At 46.1% G+C, this 20,699-nt stretch overlaps 1 protein-coding gene across 1 annotated transcript in view; it reads right to left on the minus strand.

Annotated features, from left to right (window-relative positions):
- Window positions 1-20,699, minus strand: part of DFFB (DNA fragmentation factor subunit beta) — a 120,373-nt gene that overhangs the window by 79,308 nt on the left and 20,366 nt on the right. The window contains exon 2 of the mRNA XM_078642631.1: window positions 5,478-5,604. Within this exon, the coding sequence (XP_078498757.1) occupies window positions 5,478-5,604 (127 nt within the window). The remainder of the gene's footprint in view (window positions 1-5,477; window positions 5,605-20,699) is intronic.

Consider the following 20,699-nt stretch of genomic DNA (forward strand, 5'->3'; position numbering starts at 1 on the left):
CGAACTGTATTCCCTGAATTTCTCTACTACAGAGGTTAGGAAAGGCATGTTGTGGTCATCCAAGAACAAGGCCCAGGGTCCAGAACGTTAACTGATGCGATCTGTGGGACACTGAGGCGCACTGCTGGAATCCGCCGACATTGCGGGTTATTGTTATGCAGCCTGAACTTTCCCAACCTGCAGGCCCCGTGCAGTCCAGAAACCTTAGCACTCTAGCACCCCGCTTGGGGCAGCTCCAGGGTGTCCGCCCCCTGCCAGTGGGACTCAATCTCCGTGATGTGCACCACGCCCCGCCGTCCAGGATATCGAAGAGGGTCTACAGGAAGGCTCGAGGCGGCCCGTCTGTGCCCTCCGGCGGCACCACGGGCACCGGCCGGCGGGGGTCCGAGCTCAGAGCAGCAGCCATGGAGCCCCGGGCCAGGGGACTTGCCCCCTTCCGACCCCAAGACGCCGCCTGCGTCTGGAGAGGGAGAGGAGGCGCTGCTACATGATGCTCCAAGGAAGATGCACAGCCTTTCACCAGGGGCAACTTTCTTCCCACATGAAACTCTGTTGATCGCTCTGGTGAGAGGTCCCCTCCTCCTTCCCTTTATACTTTGTTTTTGACTTTGCTGCCTCCCGTTCAGCGAACAGCTGCCTTGGCGCCTGAGGTCTTCCTTCCCTGACCCCTGGTCTCCAGATCGAACTCCTCAGCCCCAGCTCATGGACGATGAGGCTGTGACTTTGCTGCGGACTGCCTTTCTCCCCCCGGACTTGCTGGCTATGGCAGCCCTCTTCCTGGACTTTCAGACTTGGACCTTTGCACTTCCCGCCATTTTCTTTTTATGACTCGCCTCTTCTGCTACCTCTCTCCTCTGCCATTTTAGCGTTCTCTGTCCTCCCCTCTCTGTCCTAACAACCTTTCTATTGTCTCTCCTGTTGCATCTGAGACACTCCTCGCTGTCCTACTCGTTACCATCTGCTTCCCTCCCTCGTTTCTCTCACTTTCCTGACCTTCTCCATCCCTCCCCTGGTGCTGTGACTGCATCCCCCCTCCGACTGCATCCCCCCTCCAACCCCACTTAATGGAACTCTGCTTTTCTGTATATAGAGATAACTCTAATCACTAGTATATGCCAGTTTAATGGAACTCTACCTGAGGAAATCTACTATGTATGTATATATATATGTATATAGGGAGAACTCTAATCACTAGTATAGGCAGTAAACCTTTGTACCATCTACCATTCCTATGTGACTCTTAGAGTATATCCAGTCATATCCCATCCCTATGTATATAGAGATAACTCTAATCACTAGTATATGCAGTAGACCGTTGTGCTCTCTACCAATCCTATGTGACTCTTAGACTATATCCATGTGTATCCCTTCCCTATGTATATAGAGATACCTCTAATCACTAGTATATGCAGTAGACCTTTGTACTATCTACGATTCCTATGTGACTCTTAGAGTATATCCAGTCATATCCCTAACTCTAATCACTAGTATATGCAGTAGTCCGCTGTGCTCTCTACCATTCCTATGTGACTCTTAGAGTATATCCATGTGTATCCCTTCCCTATGTATATAGAGATAACTCTAATCACTAGTATATGCAGTAGACCTTTGTACTATCTAGCATTTCTATGTGACTCTTAGAGTATATCCATTTGTATCTCCTCCTTGTGTGACTTTACATCTTGTACATTTGCAATTTTTTTCTGTTTGTATCCTTTATGTAACGCATGTAGTCCTAAGTCCTAATGTTTTTCAACTGGTTCTTATGTAAAGCGCTCTGACACCTTCGGGTAAAGTTCGCGCTATATAAAATCGCATAAATAAATAAATAATAAATAAATAAACTGATCCCTCCTGACCTCTACGAACAGGGTGTGGATGTTTGGGTCCCCGTCTTGACATCCTTGATCAATGCAGCTGGAGAGGCAGCCCCCCTGTCCCCCTGAGTCATGGGCTAAGTCAATCATAGTGCCTGTTTTCAAAAAGGGCGACAGAGATAGCACCTCTTGCTACAGGCATCTTTCACTGCTTGATTCGGTGATCAAGGTGCTTGGGCATATCGTCTTGAACAGGCTTTCTAATGGGCCGAGGCTAATATCGTTATATCAGAATCAAAGAATGGATTTCATCCCGGGAGGTCAACTTAGAGTTAAGTAATACACTGTTGCACGGCCCGGTTCCATCCATCTGGCTTTCAAGGACCCATCAGCTGTGTTTGACTGAATAAACATAACCAAACAATGGCAAATTATATTATCTATGGGGTTAGATCAGGACACTGTTTTATTTTTGAGGGACCTCCATAGGGATATGATGGCAACGGTTTGAGATTCTAAAGATTAAACATTTACCCTCCTTTTCGAAATACAAAGAAGGGTTCGGCAGGGCAGTATCCTGGACCCATCTCTACTTAATCTATATGTTAACCACTTGGATCAGGTTTTTTCTGACTCAAAAGTAGATTGTCCACAGGTGGGGCCCCGGCGTTTACAGGTCTTATTATACACAGATGATGCGGTCCTTATGGCCAGAACTGCCAAGGGTCTGCAGACCTTACTAAAAAAAAACAAATTCAGTTCATGGAGGATTTGGATTTGTCAGTGAATGACAAAAAATCTTTTGTGATGGCTTTAAGGCCACAATCTACCAAATCGATCTCCTTTAAAGTTGGGCCCTCCCCACTACCAAAGACTAGGGCATTTTCTTACTTAGGCATGTTGTTCCATTCTGCCTTGAAATGGCACCCCCTGGTTAACAAGAAAAAAAGAGGACCTTGTCAGGGCGAATATTGTCGTATTTCATTTTGCCACATGGCTGGGCAGCAGACCAACAGCAGCTCTTCTACTGATTTATAGGGTCAAGTACATATGTAAAGCAGTTTGCGGGACTGAAATCTGGGGATATATCATGCCGGAAGAGCTGCCAATTGCAGAAAACTTCGCAAAGTACACCAAACTTCTCAGTGCATGAAGAAATGGGAGGGGCCTATTTAACAGACATTACCGCCTTCCGTCCTCTCTCCCTCTGGATGAATATTTGGACCAGGCCTGGGATCCAATTGAGAAAAGATATTATTAAACAATGTCTATCCTCTGATCACTCCCTTAACATCCCCTGTCTCAAATATATAAGGGAATGTTTTTTGAATTTGGGCAGGAGAGATCCTTCCACAAATCCTGGAAGGATTGGTAAACAGGATTTTAACCTAGTGAAAGAACTATTTTATAGAAGGAGGGAGCTGGTTACGGAGGAGCGAGCCCTTATGAAGCCTAGGGTTCGACATTATATCATTCTAAAGACGGTGCACTCTACCAAGCCTTACCGTTTGTGTGTTAAAAGCAGGTACAATTGCTTTCTATTAACCAATTTCCAGCTGGACCTGCTTCCTTTTCTATTAGCCTACCCTTGTGGGGGGAATGGGGGTGTCAATCTTCCGCCCAATGCCTGAGATAGTAAATCTCTGCAGGACACGTAACATTTTGCTGTGTTTTGTAGCTTTTACACTGTGCCTAGGAAACAATGTATCCTCTCAGTACTGAAAAGTGACACATTTATCCAGATTAGACCTGTTTTGGTATATTTGCAAATGCTTCTGGAAGACATTTTTAATGTTCTCAGTTTTAAAAAAATGTTGTTATGCTGAGAAATATTTGTGATTAAACTTCTGGCATGGGCAGGACAGGTTCCATTTCCCTAGATGGTAATTTAGGTCTTTTATTAGGTCACCTATATTTATTGTCTTTTAATGTGATTTTTTTTAGGATGATTTATATGTGATGTATTTATTATGGATTGTACTACTTTTATGTTTTTTATCTCAAAGACCAAATAAAGTTTACATTGATTAATTGAAATTAATTTTGGTGTCTTAATTTATATAAAAATAAGATCTACTTTTATAAATTGGTGTCGGATTTCTTTCAAGTAGTTCCAATTACTTATCGTTCATTTTGAGTGTTCGGAAATGCTTACCACATGTTCCTCTAGGTAAGCCTGACTGCTCTTTGCCACTCTACCACTGACCGCAATGTTAAAGTTTGACAGCTCTGCAAAGTATTGATTTATTGAACACTTAAAAAACTGATAACTCCGGCTATGCAAACTGTATTGACTTTATTTGGTGTCTAAGTTTATATAAAAATGAGCTCTATTTTATAGATTGGGGTTGGATTTCTTTCAAGTCGTGTCAATTAATTATTGTCCATGTTGTTGCTCTGAAATGCTTAAAATGTTCCTCTAAGTAAGCATCAGTGCTCTTTGCCACTCTACCAGGACTGAGCTAAGGATTACCAGTGCGAATCAGAGGTCCACTTTTGGGTATTGTGTTAATATAACCACAAAATATTTCCACCTTGCTACAGGTAATTAAACCATGATCCACTGTTCTGAGACAGTTGATCCATTATGTTTCTTTCTCTCGTAGTTAGAAATGTGCTGCTAATGGTTTCAAAGTATTTTTCGATTTCTTTGGCTCTCGTGTTCTTTCATCGTTCTTTCAGAGACTGTTTTTTTTTGGCTCTACATAAAATGAATTGCAATGCAGGTAAGTAGATACAAAAACCCAATGTTACAAATGATAAATTCATAGATGTGAAATGTTTTAAATTGGTTGTTTCAGTTTTGGCAGGTACACATTTGCAGCAAACACATGCTCCAACTGTAACAGCTGATAGGTGACAGTCTATAAGAAATATGAATCTTGTGATATTTTATAACCTTCGATCAATGGAATAAAGCCGTGAAAATGCATTGCCATGCAAGTTACTGAAGAAGACTTAAAATACTTTTTTCTCTTTGCAATTGCATTTTGACTAGATGAATATATTTCTTTCTAAGCACTATGTGAAGTTGGATTTTATAGTTGGCACCCCACTGCCCCTCAATACTTCCTAAAGATTTTACTAAGAATATGTCTGCTGCTCAGGGCCATTGATCACTAGGATATAAATCCAAACTCTTCTAGATTTTGACTACAACAGATGTCAGACATCCAAAAAGACTCATATGGAAGAACAGCAGGTAAAGAACATACCAAGTTTGGGTATTCATTGGAAACTATTACTGGTGGACGTGACCGAAGGGATGTATCACTGGTGTATGTTAATACAACAATACATGAAACGTAACTTTAAGTAGGACTACTAGGTTTAATTTAAATATATATTACTAGTGTAGGGGGGGGGGCCTTCACAACAACACCGGGTGAAGGTGAAGGGAAGGGTAATGGAGTTCAGCAAACACAAGTGAATGATGCCGTCCTTGCTCCCACAGGCCAATGAATTGTGCGTTCAGTATCATCTGCCGCTTACAACTCTCAAGGCAAAAGGTAATGTTGAAATTTATCACATATCTTTGTTAGACTTCATTTGAAACCTGCATACTTTCACCAATAACATTTGCACACAATATATTTACTTTATCTTAAGGACGATTATCAAGTACTTTATTTTAAATTGTTTGACAACTTTACCACTTACAGCCCTGCCAAGCCTCCCCTGCTGTGAGCAGGACCACCTCTGTATTATCGGGGATACTTGCAAAGTAACTTTCAGTCAGCTCAGTTCCATCCTCGTATAAGCAGATCCGACAGCCAGGGGAAGGCAGCTAGACAAAAAGGACAACAAAAAACCACAGACAAAATGGATAGTTTGTCATCATCAAACTGGTGTTCTGTCTCTCTACACAAGAAACATAAAGCAGACAAAAATGTAAATTAGTTATCACTATTATATGATTGTAATTAGGATAAAAGCGATCTTTAAATTGTTTGTGCTGAAGTTTCGTTTGAGTGAAACAAAAGTGAAGTGACCTTCTAAAATGTTTAATGGCTTGGCATAGCATCCTAGAAGTTAAAGGGCACTGGTCTAAAGTCAAAGTAAGATAACAGAACAAACATGGCAACAGTGGTGCATGCACCCACCCCTGCCGTCCCAACATTAAATGTGGTGTGCCCAACAGTGTTTACAGCATTGCCATCAGCAACAGCAGTGAAAGTTAATTCACGAACAATGAACAGGAACCTCTCAGTCAGGAGCACGCCACGCTCCCTCGCTCACAATGAACAGGCACAGGATGGGCAGCAACACTGTGAGCGTCCTTTGCACATAAAACAGTTAGAGCATGAGCAACTGCAATGCAACAGGAAAACATAGCAAAGGAAGTGCAAGAAAAAAGTGACAGGGTCCATACAGAGAAAGCGGGAGAAGAGGCCTACTTTGGGGTCCTCGTCTTACAAAAGTATATACAGAGAAAGTGGGAGAAGAGGCCTACTTTGGGGTCCTCGTCTTACAATAGTATATACAGAGAAAGTGAGAGAAGAGGCCTACTTTGAGGTCCTCATCTTCCAATAGTATATACAGAGAAAGTGGGAGAAGAGGCCTACTTTTAGGTCCTCATCGTCCAAATAGTATATGCAGAGGAGCTGCTGGTTCTATGATCTACCGCCAGAATTTTACAGTATGCCCTTACTGAAAGTTAAACAGCATCTCCTCCCACAGTACAGTGTAGTTTAGCTGTTTCATGCCTGAAATTGGAGCAGATGTAAAACATATCTTCAACAGATCAACAGCATGTTGCACCAAAGAACATTTACATGACACCAATTTACGCGATAACAGGGTCAAGAGTAGGATACAAGCACAGCAACCTGGCAAGAATCTACCAAGCACTTGCATGGCCAATAGGTCTGGCTTTGCTTAGGTGTATGTGTTCTTTGTTGTACTAGCAGCAGGTTGTTTTGAGTTGTGCTTGGATGTAAAAACAGAACACAGAGACCCACCTGCATTCAGTCAATACCTACATGCATGCATGCGTATGCTCTCACACACATGCAGTAACATGTAGTGGCAGATACATATCTGCATACGGGTATTTGTCAGTAGACACATGGATATACATGCGTAATTTCCTACTTCGAACATTTTGTGCTAGTAAAACCCTCCTTGGGATTGTAGCCCACAATGAACTGGATTAAATAGGTCAACTGAACAAAAAATCAAAAGAATAGTCCCCAAAGTGCAATCCAGACATTATTGTTATTATGTGTTCCATTGTTATGTTGAGTTTTATTACAGCACAGTTTCTTTGCTGCTTTGTGTGGGGCTAATATGCTGGCCACAGCACCACTAGTTTTAGCACTTAAATAAAACAACACCCGATGACACTATAGAGAGCGCAAAAGTATTTTTTTTTTTTTAAAGCTCCGAAATGTGGTAATATCTAGAATTTGTTAAATGAAGGAAAATCTTTCAGGATTTATGAGTGCAAGTGACTTTGATTACAGCACCTGGATGAGTGTTTCAAGTGAACAGGCCTAAACAGTTCTTACGAAATTGCACTCGCCTAATTGGTAAAGACAAGCAGACACATGCTATTTGTTAATGTCAAATTTTCGGCTCTTCAACTCTTTCTCACTTAATCTTGCAGTTCCTCTCGGTTTATTTCCTCGGCGCTCTCATGCCGCAGTCCTTCTTTGCGGTCGTTCCTTGCATTGACTACCCACGTAGCCTCTCCTTGCTTTCCCTCATCTGTTACTCCACTGCTTGTCTGCTGTCTTTCATTCTATTTTTAGCTGTTTTGTCTGTCCCTATTCTCTGTCTTTTGTGGCGCCCCGCCTGTTCACTCCTTTCTCTCTCCTCGTAATGTTACCTCTCTCTGATTTGTGTTCTCCTCTGCGATCCCTCAGTTCTTCCCGTGCTGTCTCCTCCCCCGTCTTCTACAGGTATGTCTCTCCCTTCTTCTCCATCCACCCCTTCTGTGTCCTACAGGACTGCCCTCTCCCAGCTCTGGGTCCTTAGCTGAGCTCCATTCCTTCTCTGCAGTCTTTCTTCTCTCTACCGCCCACCTTGCCTCTCCTCCCCCTCTTTCCGGTGTGGTCCACTCTGTCTTCCTTTTCTCTCCAACGGATCTCTACTCTCCCAGCTCTCTGTTCTTCTAGGTGATTTTACTCCCTCCCTGTTGTCTTCCTGTTTCTCTCTCCTTTATATTGTCTTTCCCTGCTCTCTTTCCTCTGTTGTGCTCTGCACCTCCTCTGTTGTCTTTCCTTCTCTTTATCCTCTTAAGCCTTCTTCAGTGCTGTCTCGCCCTTTTTAGGTCTCGGACGGAAGGCTGCGCTTGCGCAGTCTCCGGTCGGAGATTTAATGATTTGGAGTATGGGGGCTTGAACCCGCCTCTCTCCTCCATTCTCCTCCATTGGCTGGCTTCCTAAACGGAGGCCAGCCATTGGAGGAGAAGGAAGTCACTCCAATAAAGCCCCGTCTCTTTCGGATTCGGGGGCGTGTTTTTGGCGTTCTTTCGCCCTGTGACGTCACCCAGAACGCCAAAACACACCCCCGATTCCGAAAATTTCGGAAGCTTGCGGCTGGCATTTTTTTTTGTTGTTGTTGTGAGGAACAGCTCCGAGGTTCGGTCTTGTTTTAAATATCTTGCTTGCTTCTTTATATAATGTCAATGACGCCATTCCCTGCCTAGTCATTGATGTCTAAACCCCTGTGGCATCCTTCCTGTGATGCAATCTCGTCATTCATGAAAATTTTAAAAACTTGAAAAATCTCTATTTCCGGTGCCACGCTGAAGCAAAAGGAGAGTTCCTGACTGCCTCTTTCCCCGAAATAAGTCTGCACCCTCCGTCCCATCTTTAACCCGTAGCCTTCCCGTCGCAGCCCTCTGCCATGCTCGCGCGCGCTCCTCTCTCTACATCTTCCAAACCTCGCAGGCACTGAGCAGAGGAGGGGAATTCATTGCTGCATCACAGGTCCATTTACCCTAATGGGTTCCCGGGCTCAAGTGACTCATAATGACAGTTTCTGAATCACACCCCTGCCGGCACAAGCTGGCACGGGAAAGTCATGGCACATGCAATCTGTTCGCCTTCCCGCCCGCTGACAGTGATTTGCCGCCCTGGCTCCCACTTCCCTACGTTTATGATTATCACTGTCTCTGCGGCGGCGGAGGCCCTGCGCCTTTTATCCTCCTCAGAAAAGACGGGTTCTCGGCAGAGGGAGGGGCCTGCAGGCACGCGGGAGGTCAGTGCATCCGCCAGGCCAGTGGGCGGCAGAGTCTGACCGTCGTGCCCCAAGGGTCTTGCGTCACTGAGACTGCTAGTTCCACCAGCACCCCTGCATGCCTATCAGACTGCTGGCTTGATGGGAGTTCTTTCTGCCTCACGAAAACTTGAAAAGACACGCTCGTATGTATGTAATACCTTTGTCGCATGTTCACAAGGAGGAGGGGGGAACGGGGGACGGAGGGGGGGCAGGATCAGGAGGGCCCACTGGGACCTAAAAGAAGGCAAGTGGAATGTAAGACCAGCCACATGTTGCACCGAGAGAGCTAGTCTGACTGTTCTAGGTGGGTTTCAGGAACTCCCCACTCACGCTTTTTAAATAGGGCCAAACTATGCATTGAATGAACAACTATTTAAATAAATATGTTGGCCACATGTGGATATACGTTTTACATGTAGTTTTGAAGAGGGGTTTATGGGATATTCCAGTATTACTTATACAGTGGCATTGCTTTCCTCCAGCATCTATCGCGTATTTTCCCATCAAACCATACACCTATAAAAGCGACAACTGGTCCCTAAGTCTAGCAGGCATTTCCCCGTGGTGTCCCGAAATGCCTTTTCAGCTCAGTGAAGGATTCTTAAACAGTTGATGATGTAAGGAAAGCAGTGCAGGGATGAATCATCAGCTGCCAATTTCCTGGCGAAGTAGAGCAACTCTGAGGCAGAATGCAGAACTTCAGACAACAGTGTCCATGGATATAGCCAGAGGTGGGTTAGTGAGCTTGACAGCAGTCACAGTGAAAACACAGAAAGACAGGATGGACTGGGAGGACGGGTGAGTACTGGAGTGTACAGCGTAGTACAGTGGGTAGAGTTAAAGATTAGTTGCTGGTAAGAAGTTAGCATGACTAAAGGCATGTAGAGAATTTGTAAAACTCCAGGGAGTAAACAGAAAATAAAAATATCCACCACTTTGAAACATACCTGTAATTGTGACGAGCCAGTGAAGCAAGCATAGAGGCGCAACTAGAGCCAAATTTCGGGCGGGGGGGGGGGGGGCTAAGAAAACATTTCGGGGGGGGGGCTGGACCTTTAATCAGTAGGCAGAGTGGAGCTGCAGGGCCTCCAACAAGGGGTGAAACAACAGCAATGCCTAATTAACATTCAAATGGTCTTTTAAAGACCTGTGAAACCTTCGGGTGTGGCTGTGTGTGTGCGCCCGGGATCTGCCACACACGATGGGGGGGGGCTAAAGCCCGGTGAGTCCAATGGGTGTTGCGCGCCTGCCTGTGATTCCCTTGAAAACTTCTCTTCAATTTAAAATTCTTACTTTCATACATCTATCCATCCTATCAACTTTTCATCCATAATTTCAACACTCCTTCCTGCCTCCTTTCTTCATAGCTCCCTCTTCTCTTTTTGCATTATAACCCTCTAATTTGCTTCCATGCTCTTCTGTCACATCTGTCTTTTCTGCTCACTCTTTCATTTTCTCTGTCTTTTTACCCTATTTTCATAATTTCTCTTTCTATATCCTGGTACTGTCTTGTGTCTTTTGCAGCCCTCTACCTACACCACTGTGCACTGTCATGTTTTCCCTTAAAGTGTTATTTATGAACTTCAAAGAAGTCGAAAAGAATAAATCAGTGCTTTAATGAACTCAATTTACTGACCCGTTAGGTATAGTGGCAACCCGTGCTGGCATTAGAACTCTGTGTGCTTTACCACTGCTAACCAGTGCTAAAGTGCCTGTGCTCATACCCTAAGTTATAGTAAAATTTGCTTACACCTGATTGGCATATCTAATGTATTTATAGACCCCTAGTAGAGTGTTATACATTATACCCAGGACCTGTAAATTAGACGCTACTAGTAGGCATGCAGCACTAATTATGGCACTTAAGTCCTCCTCTTCATGTTTCTGTCACCCGGGTCACCCTGTCTAAGATTGTCCCCAGCCAGCTTTGGTAGAGCACGAATAAGGCTCAGGTGCAAATTACGTTTCCCACAAATAAAATGTGCAGTCAGTTTGCTGTCCACTCTAGTTTTAACCCGTCGCTTGATTGGACAGAAAAACAGTCTTTGGTCCTCGCACTCACCTCAGTGTTTTCGGAGAGGCTTCTGACCGCAGATGGTGGCCGGTGGTATTCATGTGCTGCCTCAGCAATGGACACCATGGACGTCATGCAAAGCTTGAGTCTTCACTGAGCGTAGCTGCCTTGGACTGTCAGGGTGGTACTCAGTGGCTTCTGCTGCTACGAGGCTGGCTTCCTCAGGAGTCGCAGCCCGCTTCCGAGCCAACGAAGACACAAGCTAACGCAGCTGCAGCCTGACCCAGGCCGATGCACATAGCGAGGCAGTTGGAGCCCCAGCCTGGGCCGACGCAAACAGCAGGTAGCGCTGCCCCTCCCCGGGCCAATACACAGGGCAAGGCAGATGCATTCCACCATAAGCCAATGCACACGGCAGGCAGTTAAAGCCAGATATACACCAATAAACAAGGCAAGGTACATGCTGGCTGTGTTGGGCCAATGTACAGATATATGTACTCTTTCATGGTTCTCGCGGGGAGACGAGCTGTGCTTGCTTCCCTGCCCCCTGGCTGTGCTTGCTTCCCTGCCCCCTGGCTCCTGGCTGTGCTTGCTTCCCTGCCCCCTGGCTCCTGGCTGTGCTTGCTTCCCTGCCCCCTGGCTCCTGGCTGTGCTTGCTTCCCTGCCCCCTGGCTGTGCTTGCTTCCCTGGCTGTGCTTGCTCCCCTGCCCCCTGGCTGTGCTTGCTCCCCTGCCCCCTGGCTGTGCTTGCTCCCCTGCCCCCTGGCTGTGCTTGCTCCCCTGCCCCCTCTCTGTGCTTGCTTCCCTGCCCCCTCTCTGTGCCTGCCCCCTCTCTGTGCTTGCTTCCCTGCCCCCTCGCTGTGCTTGCTCTCCTGTGTGTGTGTGTGGCTCTGGGTGTGTGTGGGGGCTCTATGTGTATGTGTGTGTGGGCTCAGTGTGTGTGTGGGGGGGACTGTGTGTGTGTGGGGGGGCTCTGTGTGTGTGTGGTGCTCTGTGTGTGTGGGGGGTGGCTCTGTGTGTGTGTGGGGGGACTGTGTGTGTGTGGGGGGACTGTGTGTGTGTGGGGGGGCTATGTGTGTGTGTGGTGCTCTGTGTGTGTGGGGGGGCTCTGTGTGTGTGTGGGGGGGGCTCTGTGTGTGTAGGGGGCTCTGTGTGTGGGGGGGCTCTGTGTGTGTGGGGGGGCTCTGTGTGTGTGGGGGGGCTCTGTGTGTGTGGGGGGGCTCTGTGTGTGTGGGGGGGCTCTGTGTGTGGGGGGGCTCTGTGTGTGGGGGGGGCTCTGTGTGTGTGTGGGGGGGGCTGTGTGTGTGTGTGGGGGGGGCTCTGTGTGTGTGTGTGGGGGCTTTGTGTGTTGGGCTGTGTGTGTGAGTGGCTCTGTCTGTGTGTGTGTGTGTGCACGGCTCGGTCTGTGTGTGTGGCTCTGTGTCCGCAAATACTCTCTACTACTCTCTAATGCTCACCTATTGCCATTGTAAATGACAATACCATTTATTTATGGGGTTTTTTAAAAATGGAAAAAAATGTCATGAGCAATGCCAATAGCTCTACCTTTAATAATGCAGAGACCATTGCATTATTATTATTATTATTAAAAATTATATATAACGCGCACTATCACCATCGGTTTCTTGGCGCTCATTGACAAGTAGCGTAGGCCAGAGGCAGAAAGTTAGTCATATGCGGCTTGGAAGAGCAGGGTTTTTAAAAGTCTGCGGAAACAGTCATACTTTGGGCAGAGACGGAGAGAAGGTGGAAGGGAGTTCCAAGTGGAGGGGGCCAGGACTGAGAAGCTCAGGCCACCATGCTTTTTTCTTTTAAATCTGGGGACCTCAAGGAAGTTTAATGAGGCTGAGCGAAGAGCTCTAGTAGGGATATGACGGGACAAGGCCGAAGTGATGAAAGCGGGGGCTGCATCCGAAAGGGCCTTAAAGGGCCTTAAGGGCATTGTAAATGCTTGTTTAGGTTTCACCTAAAGAGAGCATGCGCTGTCAGCAAAAACAATTATCCTAAAAAGGGAGCTTAGAGCCCGCGTATTACTTACCTTTATTTACCATTGGTAGACTCCCACGCCATTCTTGCTTCTTTGCTTACCATTCGTCAGCTGCTCCTCCTGGCACCCTCACATCCCCTCACCCTCCCTCACACCCTAACCCTCACACCCCCTCACCCTCACCCACCCTCACACCCACCCTCTCACCCTCACACACCCTCTCACCCCCTCACATTCACACACCCTCACACACACCCTCACCCTCACACCCCCTCGAACCTCTCACCCTCACACATCCCCTCACCCTTGCACACCCTCACAGCCCCTCACCCTCACACCCCCTCACCCATACACCCCCTCACCCTCACACACCATCACCCTGACACACCTTCACCCTCACACCCCCTCACCCCCTCTCTCTCACCCTCACAACCCTTCACCCTCACACCCCCTCACACCCCTCACCTTCATCCTCACACACCCTCACCCTCACACCCCCACACACCCTCACACACCCTCCCTCACCCCCTCACCCCCCTCACCCCCTCTCACCCTCACACACCCTCACCCTCACATCCCCTCACCCTCACACCCCTCACACACCCTCACCCTCACACACCCTCACTCACACACCCTCACTCACACCCTTTCACCCTCACACACCCTCACCCTCACACACACTTACACACACTCACACACCCTCACCAGCATAGCATAACAAAACATAGCATAGCATAACAAAACACAGCATAGCATAGCATAGCAAAGAAAGCATAGGATAGCAAAACATAGCATAGCATAACAATACAAAGCATAGGACAGCACACAAAACATAGCATAATAAAACAAATCATAGCATAACAAAACAAAGCATAGCATAACAAAACAAAGCATAGCATAACATAATAAAGCATAGCAAAACAAAACATAGCATAGTATAACAAAACAAAGCATAACAAAACACAACAAAACATAGCAGGACAAAACATAGCATAACATAACAAAACATAGCATAACAAAACACAAGAACGCATAGCATAACAAAACATAGCAAAACACAACAAAACATAGCATAGCTTAACAAAACATAGCATAGCAAAACAAAACATAATTGCTATGCAAAACATAGCATACCAAACACAACAAAACATAGCATAGCATAATTAAACATAGCATAGCAAAAAAAAGCATAGCATAATAAAACACAACAAAACATAGCATAACAAAACATAGCATAGCATAAGAAAGCATAGCAAAACATAGCATAGCATAGCATAACAAAACATAGCATAGCATAACAAATCAAAGCATAGGATAGCAAAACATAGCATAGCATAACAAAACAAAACATAGGATAGCAAAACAAAACATAGCATAGCATACAGCATCACTCCGCACCACCACAGCATCACTCAGGGGCACCACAGCATCACTCAGGGGCACCACAACATCACAATGCGCTACCACAGCATTACTGAACGCCACTGAATCACTTGTTCGCCATCACAACATCAATCAGCGCTACCACAGCATCAATCTGTGCAACCATTCAACAACACCTGGTTCAAATATGTTCTCTCAATGTTTCAAGCTTTATTACAAATGTAACAAAAAGATGTTAATATTTCAATTCTGTTCTTGGATTTTCGTCACAATAAAATACACTGCACATAATCTTCTCAAAAGTTATTTACAAAACTTTAAGCTATTGCCATTATAAATTACAATAACTTTTATTTAAGTATTATTGAAAAAAAATTAAAAGCCATTGTTATTTGTGATATCAATACATGTAAGTCACGTAAATACAACACATATTGCATTACAAATGCTATAGGTGTCACATTTGCGAAAGTTATAACTATTGGCATTGTAAATGACAAAGCTATTAATTTCGCTATTTTCAAAAACAAAACATAAATAAAAAATTCGTCATTTACAATACCAATAGCTCAAACTTTCCTAATGCGAGACCTATTGCACTGCAAATGCTTGTTAAGTAGGCATGCACTCTGTAACATTTTTCTGGTCTGTTAAGCCGCCCCGAACGTTCCACATGAGGAACTTATATTTACTCCCTGTGGTCAGCATAACTATGGCAGTAGGCATCAGGGCCCCTCCCACTGGGTATCAACGTCCATCGTAGTATATTAAGTTTCCTACTGCCATGAGGAACCTCCACCAAGACACGTCAACATGATGCAACATTCTCCCAAACACCCCCTCCAACCCCCCACCCTAGGCAGAATCATGTTGACGTGTCTTGGTGGAGGTTCCTCATGCCAGTAGGAAACTTAATATACTACGATGGACGTTGGTACCCAGTGGGAGGGGCCCCGATGCCTACTGCCATAGTTATGCTGACCACAGGGAGTAAATATAAGTTCCTCATGTGGAACGTTTCTCCTGAGGCGAAAAGCCGGGAGGTAGCTTGTGCTTGTGCTAAACTTGCTTTTAATTGAAAACGTGTGTATTGATTTTAAGAATACTTGTCTGGACCTGTGTCCACCGTTAATTCTACCGCATTTTCCTCACGCCGCCATCAGTGGCGAGGCCGCTAGCCACGCCCCCTTGAGGCCACGCCCCCCGCTTACCAGTTTATTAGCGCTGACTGCAAGCGCCCGGTAACTCATTTCTCCTGAGGCGAAAAGCCGGGAGGTAGCTTGTGCTTGTGCTAAACTTGCTTTAAATTGACAACGTGTGTATTGATTTTAAGAATACTTGTCTGGACCTGTGTCCACCGTTAATCCTACCGCACTTTCCTCACGCCGCCATCAGCGGCGAGGCCGCTAGCCACGCCCCCTTGAGGCCACGCCCCCCGCCTACCAGTTTATCAGCGCTGACTGCAAGCGCCCGGTAACTCATTTCTCCTGAGGCGAAAAGCCGGGAGGTAGCTTGTGCTTGTGCTAAACTTGCTTTTAATTGACAACGTGTGTATTGATTTTAAGAATACTTGTCTGGACCTGTGTCCACCGTTAATCCTACTGCATTTTCCTCACGCCGCCATCAGCGGCGAGGCCGCTAGCCACGCCCCCTTGAGGCCACGCCCCCCGCCTACCAGTTTATCAGCGCTGACTGCAAGCGCCCGGTAACTCATTTCTCCTGAGGCGAAAAGCCGGGAGGTAGCTTGTGCTTGTGCTAAACTTGCTTTTAATTGACAACGTGTGTATTGATTTTAAGAATACTTGTCTGGACCTGAGTCCACCGTTAATTCTTCCGCATTTTCCTCACGCCGCCATCAGCGGCGAGGCCGCTAGCCACGCCCCCTTGAGGCCACGCCCCCTGCATCCCTCTTCTGGCACACATATATAAATGTGCAACCCTAGGAAGCGCAGCGGACGAGCGCAGCGGGCGCGCCGTTTGCGCGCCCAAGGCACGCCTAAGGCAAGCCCGTCTGCGCCCGTCCGCGACGGGCCGGGACTCGGGACTATACCCCCTAGCCCTCCCCCGTCAGGACCATCTTACATCTACTCCAGGGAAGCCCTACTTAGACTTATGCCATCTCAGCATGCTCACTGCACTATCCTAAACCCTCATTGCGTCCCAAATACCTGCCAGATTTGCCTGCTTTCCCTGACCTCCCTCCCCTCTACAACCAACATAGCCACTTCAAACTTCCCTCCCGCATGCTCTAAACCTATGGCGGAAGAACATCCTCAAACTATGACGCTAATCAGCCTGAACTGCAGATCATTAGGTAAACATAGAAGAGAAATTTTTGATCTTCTTGCCTCGGAGAAACCTGCTGCTCTTTTTCTTACAGAGACATGGCTTAAAGATCACTCCGGTCCAGATATTGCTGCCGCCCTCCCCGATAATTACACCTATGTGGGGAGAAACAGACCAAAGAAGGAAGGTGGAGGTATAGCTATAATATATAATAGACTACATTCTTGCAGATGGGAAGATTTTGCAATGCCCAACTGTGAGGCCGGTCTGTTCAAGCTTTCGCTCTCTTCCAACTTTACCCTCTCTGGTTTATTGATCTACCGCCCTCCGGGCCCGGCGAATTCCTGGGCAGCCTCCCTCCCCGAATATATAGCACCACTAATTCAGACCTCAACAAATTTTTCGATTATTGGCGACCTTAATCTGCACCTGAATGACCCCTCATGCACTACCAGCAGCAACCTCTTACAAGATCTGGCTGCCTTAAACATCCAATTACATAACTCTGGCCCCACCCACAAAGCAGGGAACCTTCTGGACCCCATCTTTTCGAATCTTGAGACCATTGACTGTAAAACTCCCTTACCCATAATATGGTCGGACCATTATATGGTGACATTCACTATCAAACTAGGTCAACAACTTAAGAACTCCCTCAACCCCGCAGAACCTAGGTTATCCAGAAATTGGAATAAATTGGACTTGAACAAATTCAACACCTGCCTTGAAAATACTAGACCTAGCATTGCAACGTCTGGCGCCATAAACACTTGGCTTACACAGGATGCCGATACATGCCTACCTCTACGCATGTCATCGCACAATTACCATAATCCACCTGCACCCTGGTTCACTGAAGCCTTAAAAAAAGAAAAAACTATTTGCAAAAATCTCGAGCGCAAATGGCGTATAAAATATGACACATGTTCTAAACAAAGCTATAAAGCAGCTCTAAAAAATATCATTCCCTTTGCAAAGATGCTAAAGCTGAACATGTTAATCACACTATCCTTGAAGCAAAGAATCGCCCTAAGACACTCTTCAAGGTAGTGCAAAAACTCTCGGGAGCACTTTGCCAGCCCAAAGCTCCCTGTCTTAATACATCTCAATGCAATTCATTAGCTGAATTTTTCATCGCCAAAATTGACACAATCTACTCCAATTTCGACATTTTATCTCACCGTCCTACTTTATCCAATTCACTAGCCCCAACCTCATCTCTCGAGCAAGAGACACCAAATGACCATAATCCAAGTAATTTCTTGACAACCTTCTCCTCTCCACTTATAACTTCTCATGACCTTATGCCCACTTCTGATTCCTGTCCTCCGATCGTTTCATTGATCGACACTTGGGACCCACTCAACATTGAGACTCTTTCTGATATCATCAGTAAAATTAAATCCGGTTCACCATTGGACCCCATCCCTCCTCAAATTCTAAAAAAATTAGACAATGCCTCCCTTGAACTCATCTTGGAACTTCTTAACTCCTCCCTAAAAGAAGCTACGGTACCCTCCGCATGGAAACATGCGATGGTAATGCCTCTACTAAAAAAAGCTAGTGCGGACCCCAGCATTTTGGCCAATTTCCGCCCCATCTCACTGATCCCAGTATTTTCTAAAATTTTAGAAAAACATCAATTCTCAACTCTCCACCCATGTTGAGCTAAACGGAATCCTACATCCATCACAGTCAGGCTTCAGAGCCGGCTTCTCAACGGAATCTACCTTGCTGGGAGTCTCAGAAAATATCCGTTTCCGTGTCGATAGGGGGGAAACCGTGGCACTCATCCTGTTGGATTTGAGTGCCGCGTTTGACACGGTTTCCCATCCCATCCTCGTTAAACGCCCTTCAATCATCGGGCATCACCGGCTCTGCTCTCAACTGGCTTACTAGCTTTATATCCAACCGCACTTTCCAAGTTTTCTCTTCCTCCTCTGCTTCCCAAATCTTCACATCTGCGTATGGAGTACCACAGGGTTCCATCTTGAGCCCCTTGCTCTTCAATTTATACGTCAGACCTCTGGCGTCTATAGCGGAGCAAGCTGGGCTCACAATTTACTCCTACGCAGATGATACCCAGATCATCTACTCCCTTTCCTCAGATCCTTATGCTCCCTCATCTGCCCTCTGTTCAAGACTGAGCAACATTGCAGCCTGGATGTTGGATAACAAACTTCAACTGAATGGGGGAAAAACAGAACTTCTTCTGTTTGGACGTAATACCACTTTATGGGGACCCCAATACTGGCCCGCCCAAATGGGCACTCCACCCACTCCTTCGAAATCAGCTCGAAACTTAGGAGTGATCTTTGACAATCAGCTATCCATGAAAAGCCATGTGATCAAAACTTCCTCCACCTGTATCACAATCATTAAATGGCTGCGTAAAATCATCTGGATGCTGCATGTGGATACCCAGAAAACTGTTGTCCAAGCTCTAATAACTTCTAGACTGGACTACAGTAACATTCTTCTTCTGGGCGCCAGCAAAGAGGTAACCCGAAAATTTCAAACCATCCAGAACATGGCAGCACGACTACTGTGCAAACTACCCAATACTGCCCCCACCTCCAACTCTCTCCGCACACTTCATTGGTTACGCATCGAAAATCGCTCAAAATTCAAAGCACTTTGCATTATGCACAAAATAAATAAAAGGTTTGGCCCCACCATATCTCTCATCCCTTGTCCATCAATACTGTCCCCCCCGCACTTTGCGTTCATCCAACCAACACCTTTTCTCAGTGCCCAGGATCAGAAAAGCCAGAATGGGTGGTCGTTCCTTTGCTTGGATTGCCCCTTCACTCTGGAATTCTCTTCCCCTTCAATTAAGAAAAGAACCCAATTATCTTAGATTGCGCAAACAAGTGAAACATTGGCTATTCGACATGTAAGCGCCCCCCCCTCTGCCTTTCCCTCTTTGCTTGATGAGTCAGCGCCGGGAAACCTACGGGTAGCTGAGCGCTCTACAAATTTAAATATAATAATAATAATATACAGGACTCCTTTTGGTGCAACCATTGGCCAAAAGGGTACTGCTCACCGTCCAAACCACCCTCACCACCCTCAACTAGATCTCTCTGAGTGTGGAATCTCTCAATGGACTCTCTGAATGTGTTCACTGGCCAAGGAACCTTTTCCCCCTGCAGGCTGCAAGACCTGAAAGGGTTCTCAGCAGACCGCCATAGGATGGGTTCTCCGCCCCCCCCCCACTGTAGAGAAAAAACAAGCATTACCCATTGCTTATTCACATTAAACAATCACCATATGGGCGGCCAGGAGCCTCACCAGCTCTGCTGGGGGAACACGTTATCTATTACATGCAGGGGAGTATACGTTTGTTGAATATTTTAACATTTGTGCGGGTTACATTCACGCTGCTTTCCTCACCAGGCATATTTGCCAACTAGTATTTCACGTTTCACACCTCATTACATTGCTATTTGAGCCTGTTTGTCCCATTTACTCTTGTTAGGGTAGCAAACGTCTCCAGCCGGCCCCCTGAAATAGGACCAGGCACCACAATAAGGCCCTAGGCGCCTAGTCAGAATCCGTACTGACACTCAGGGTATATAGCATAAGTCTAATTTGTGAGAAAGCATTGTGTTTCGATGACCCTGGCATGGCTGACCTCAAAGTTTCATCTGGGCACACCAAGATCCGGATCTTTTGATAGTCTCCGGGCCCCCGTATAGGTTGTTCTAATTCTGTTAGCGCGCTGCACAGGACAGGTACGGTTCTCTTTCTTTCTAGGCAAACATGAAGCACATTTCTGACCCAGGGTATAAAGCCAGTCCATGACCTCCTGGGGGACTCGTAAAAGTGAATATGCCCACCATGTTGTATTCTGAGCTTAGCATTCAACATTAAACTGTACTTAATATTGCGATATCTAAAGTTTTTTTTTTTCAGGCAGAACTTTTTGCGTAATTGTTGAACCCTGCAGGTATATCCACACAAATGAATATTTGCGTGTCCTC

This window comes from Lissotriton helveticus, chromosome 5_1 (assembly GCF_964261635.1).
Source record: "Lissotriton helveticus chromosome 5_1, aLisHel1.1, whole genome shotgun sequence".
Lineage (NCBI taxonomy): Eukaryota > Metazoa > Chordata > Amphibia > Caudata > Salamandridae > Lissotriton > Lissotriton helveticus.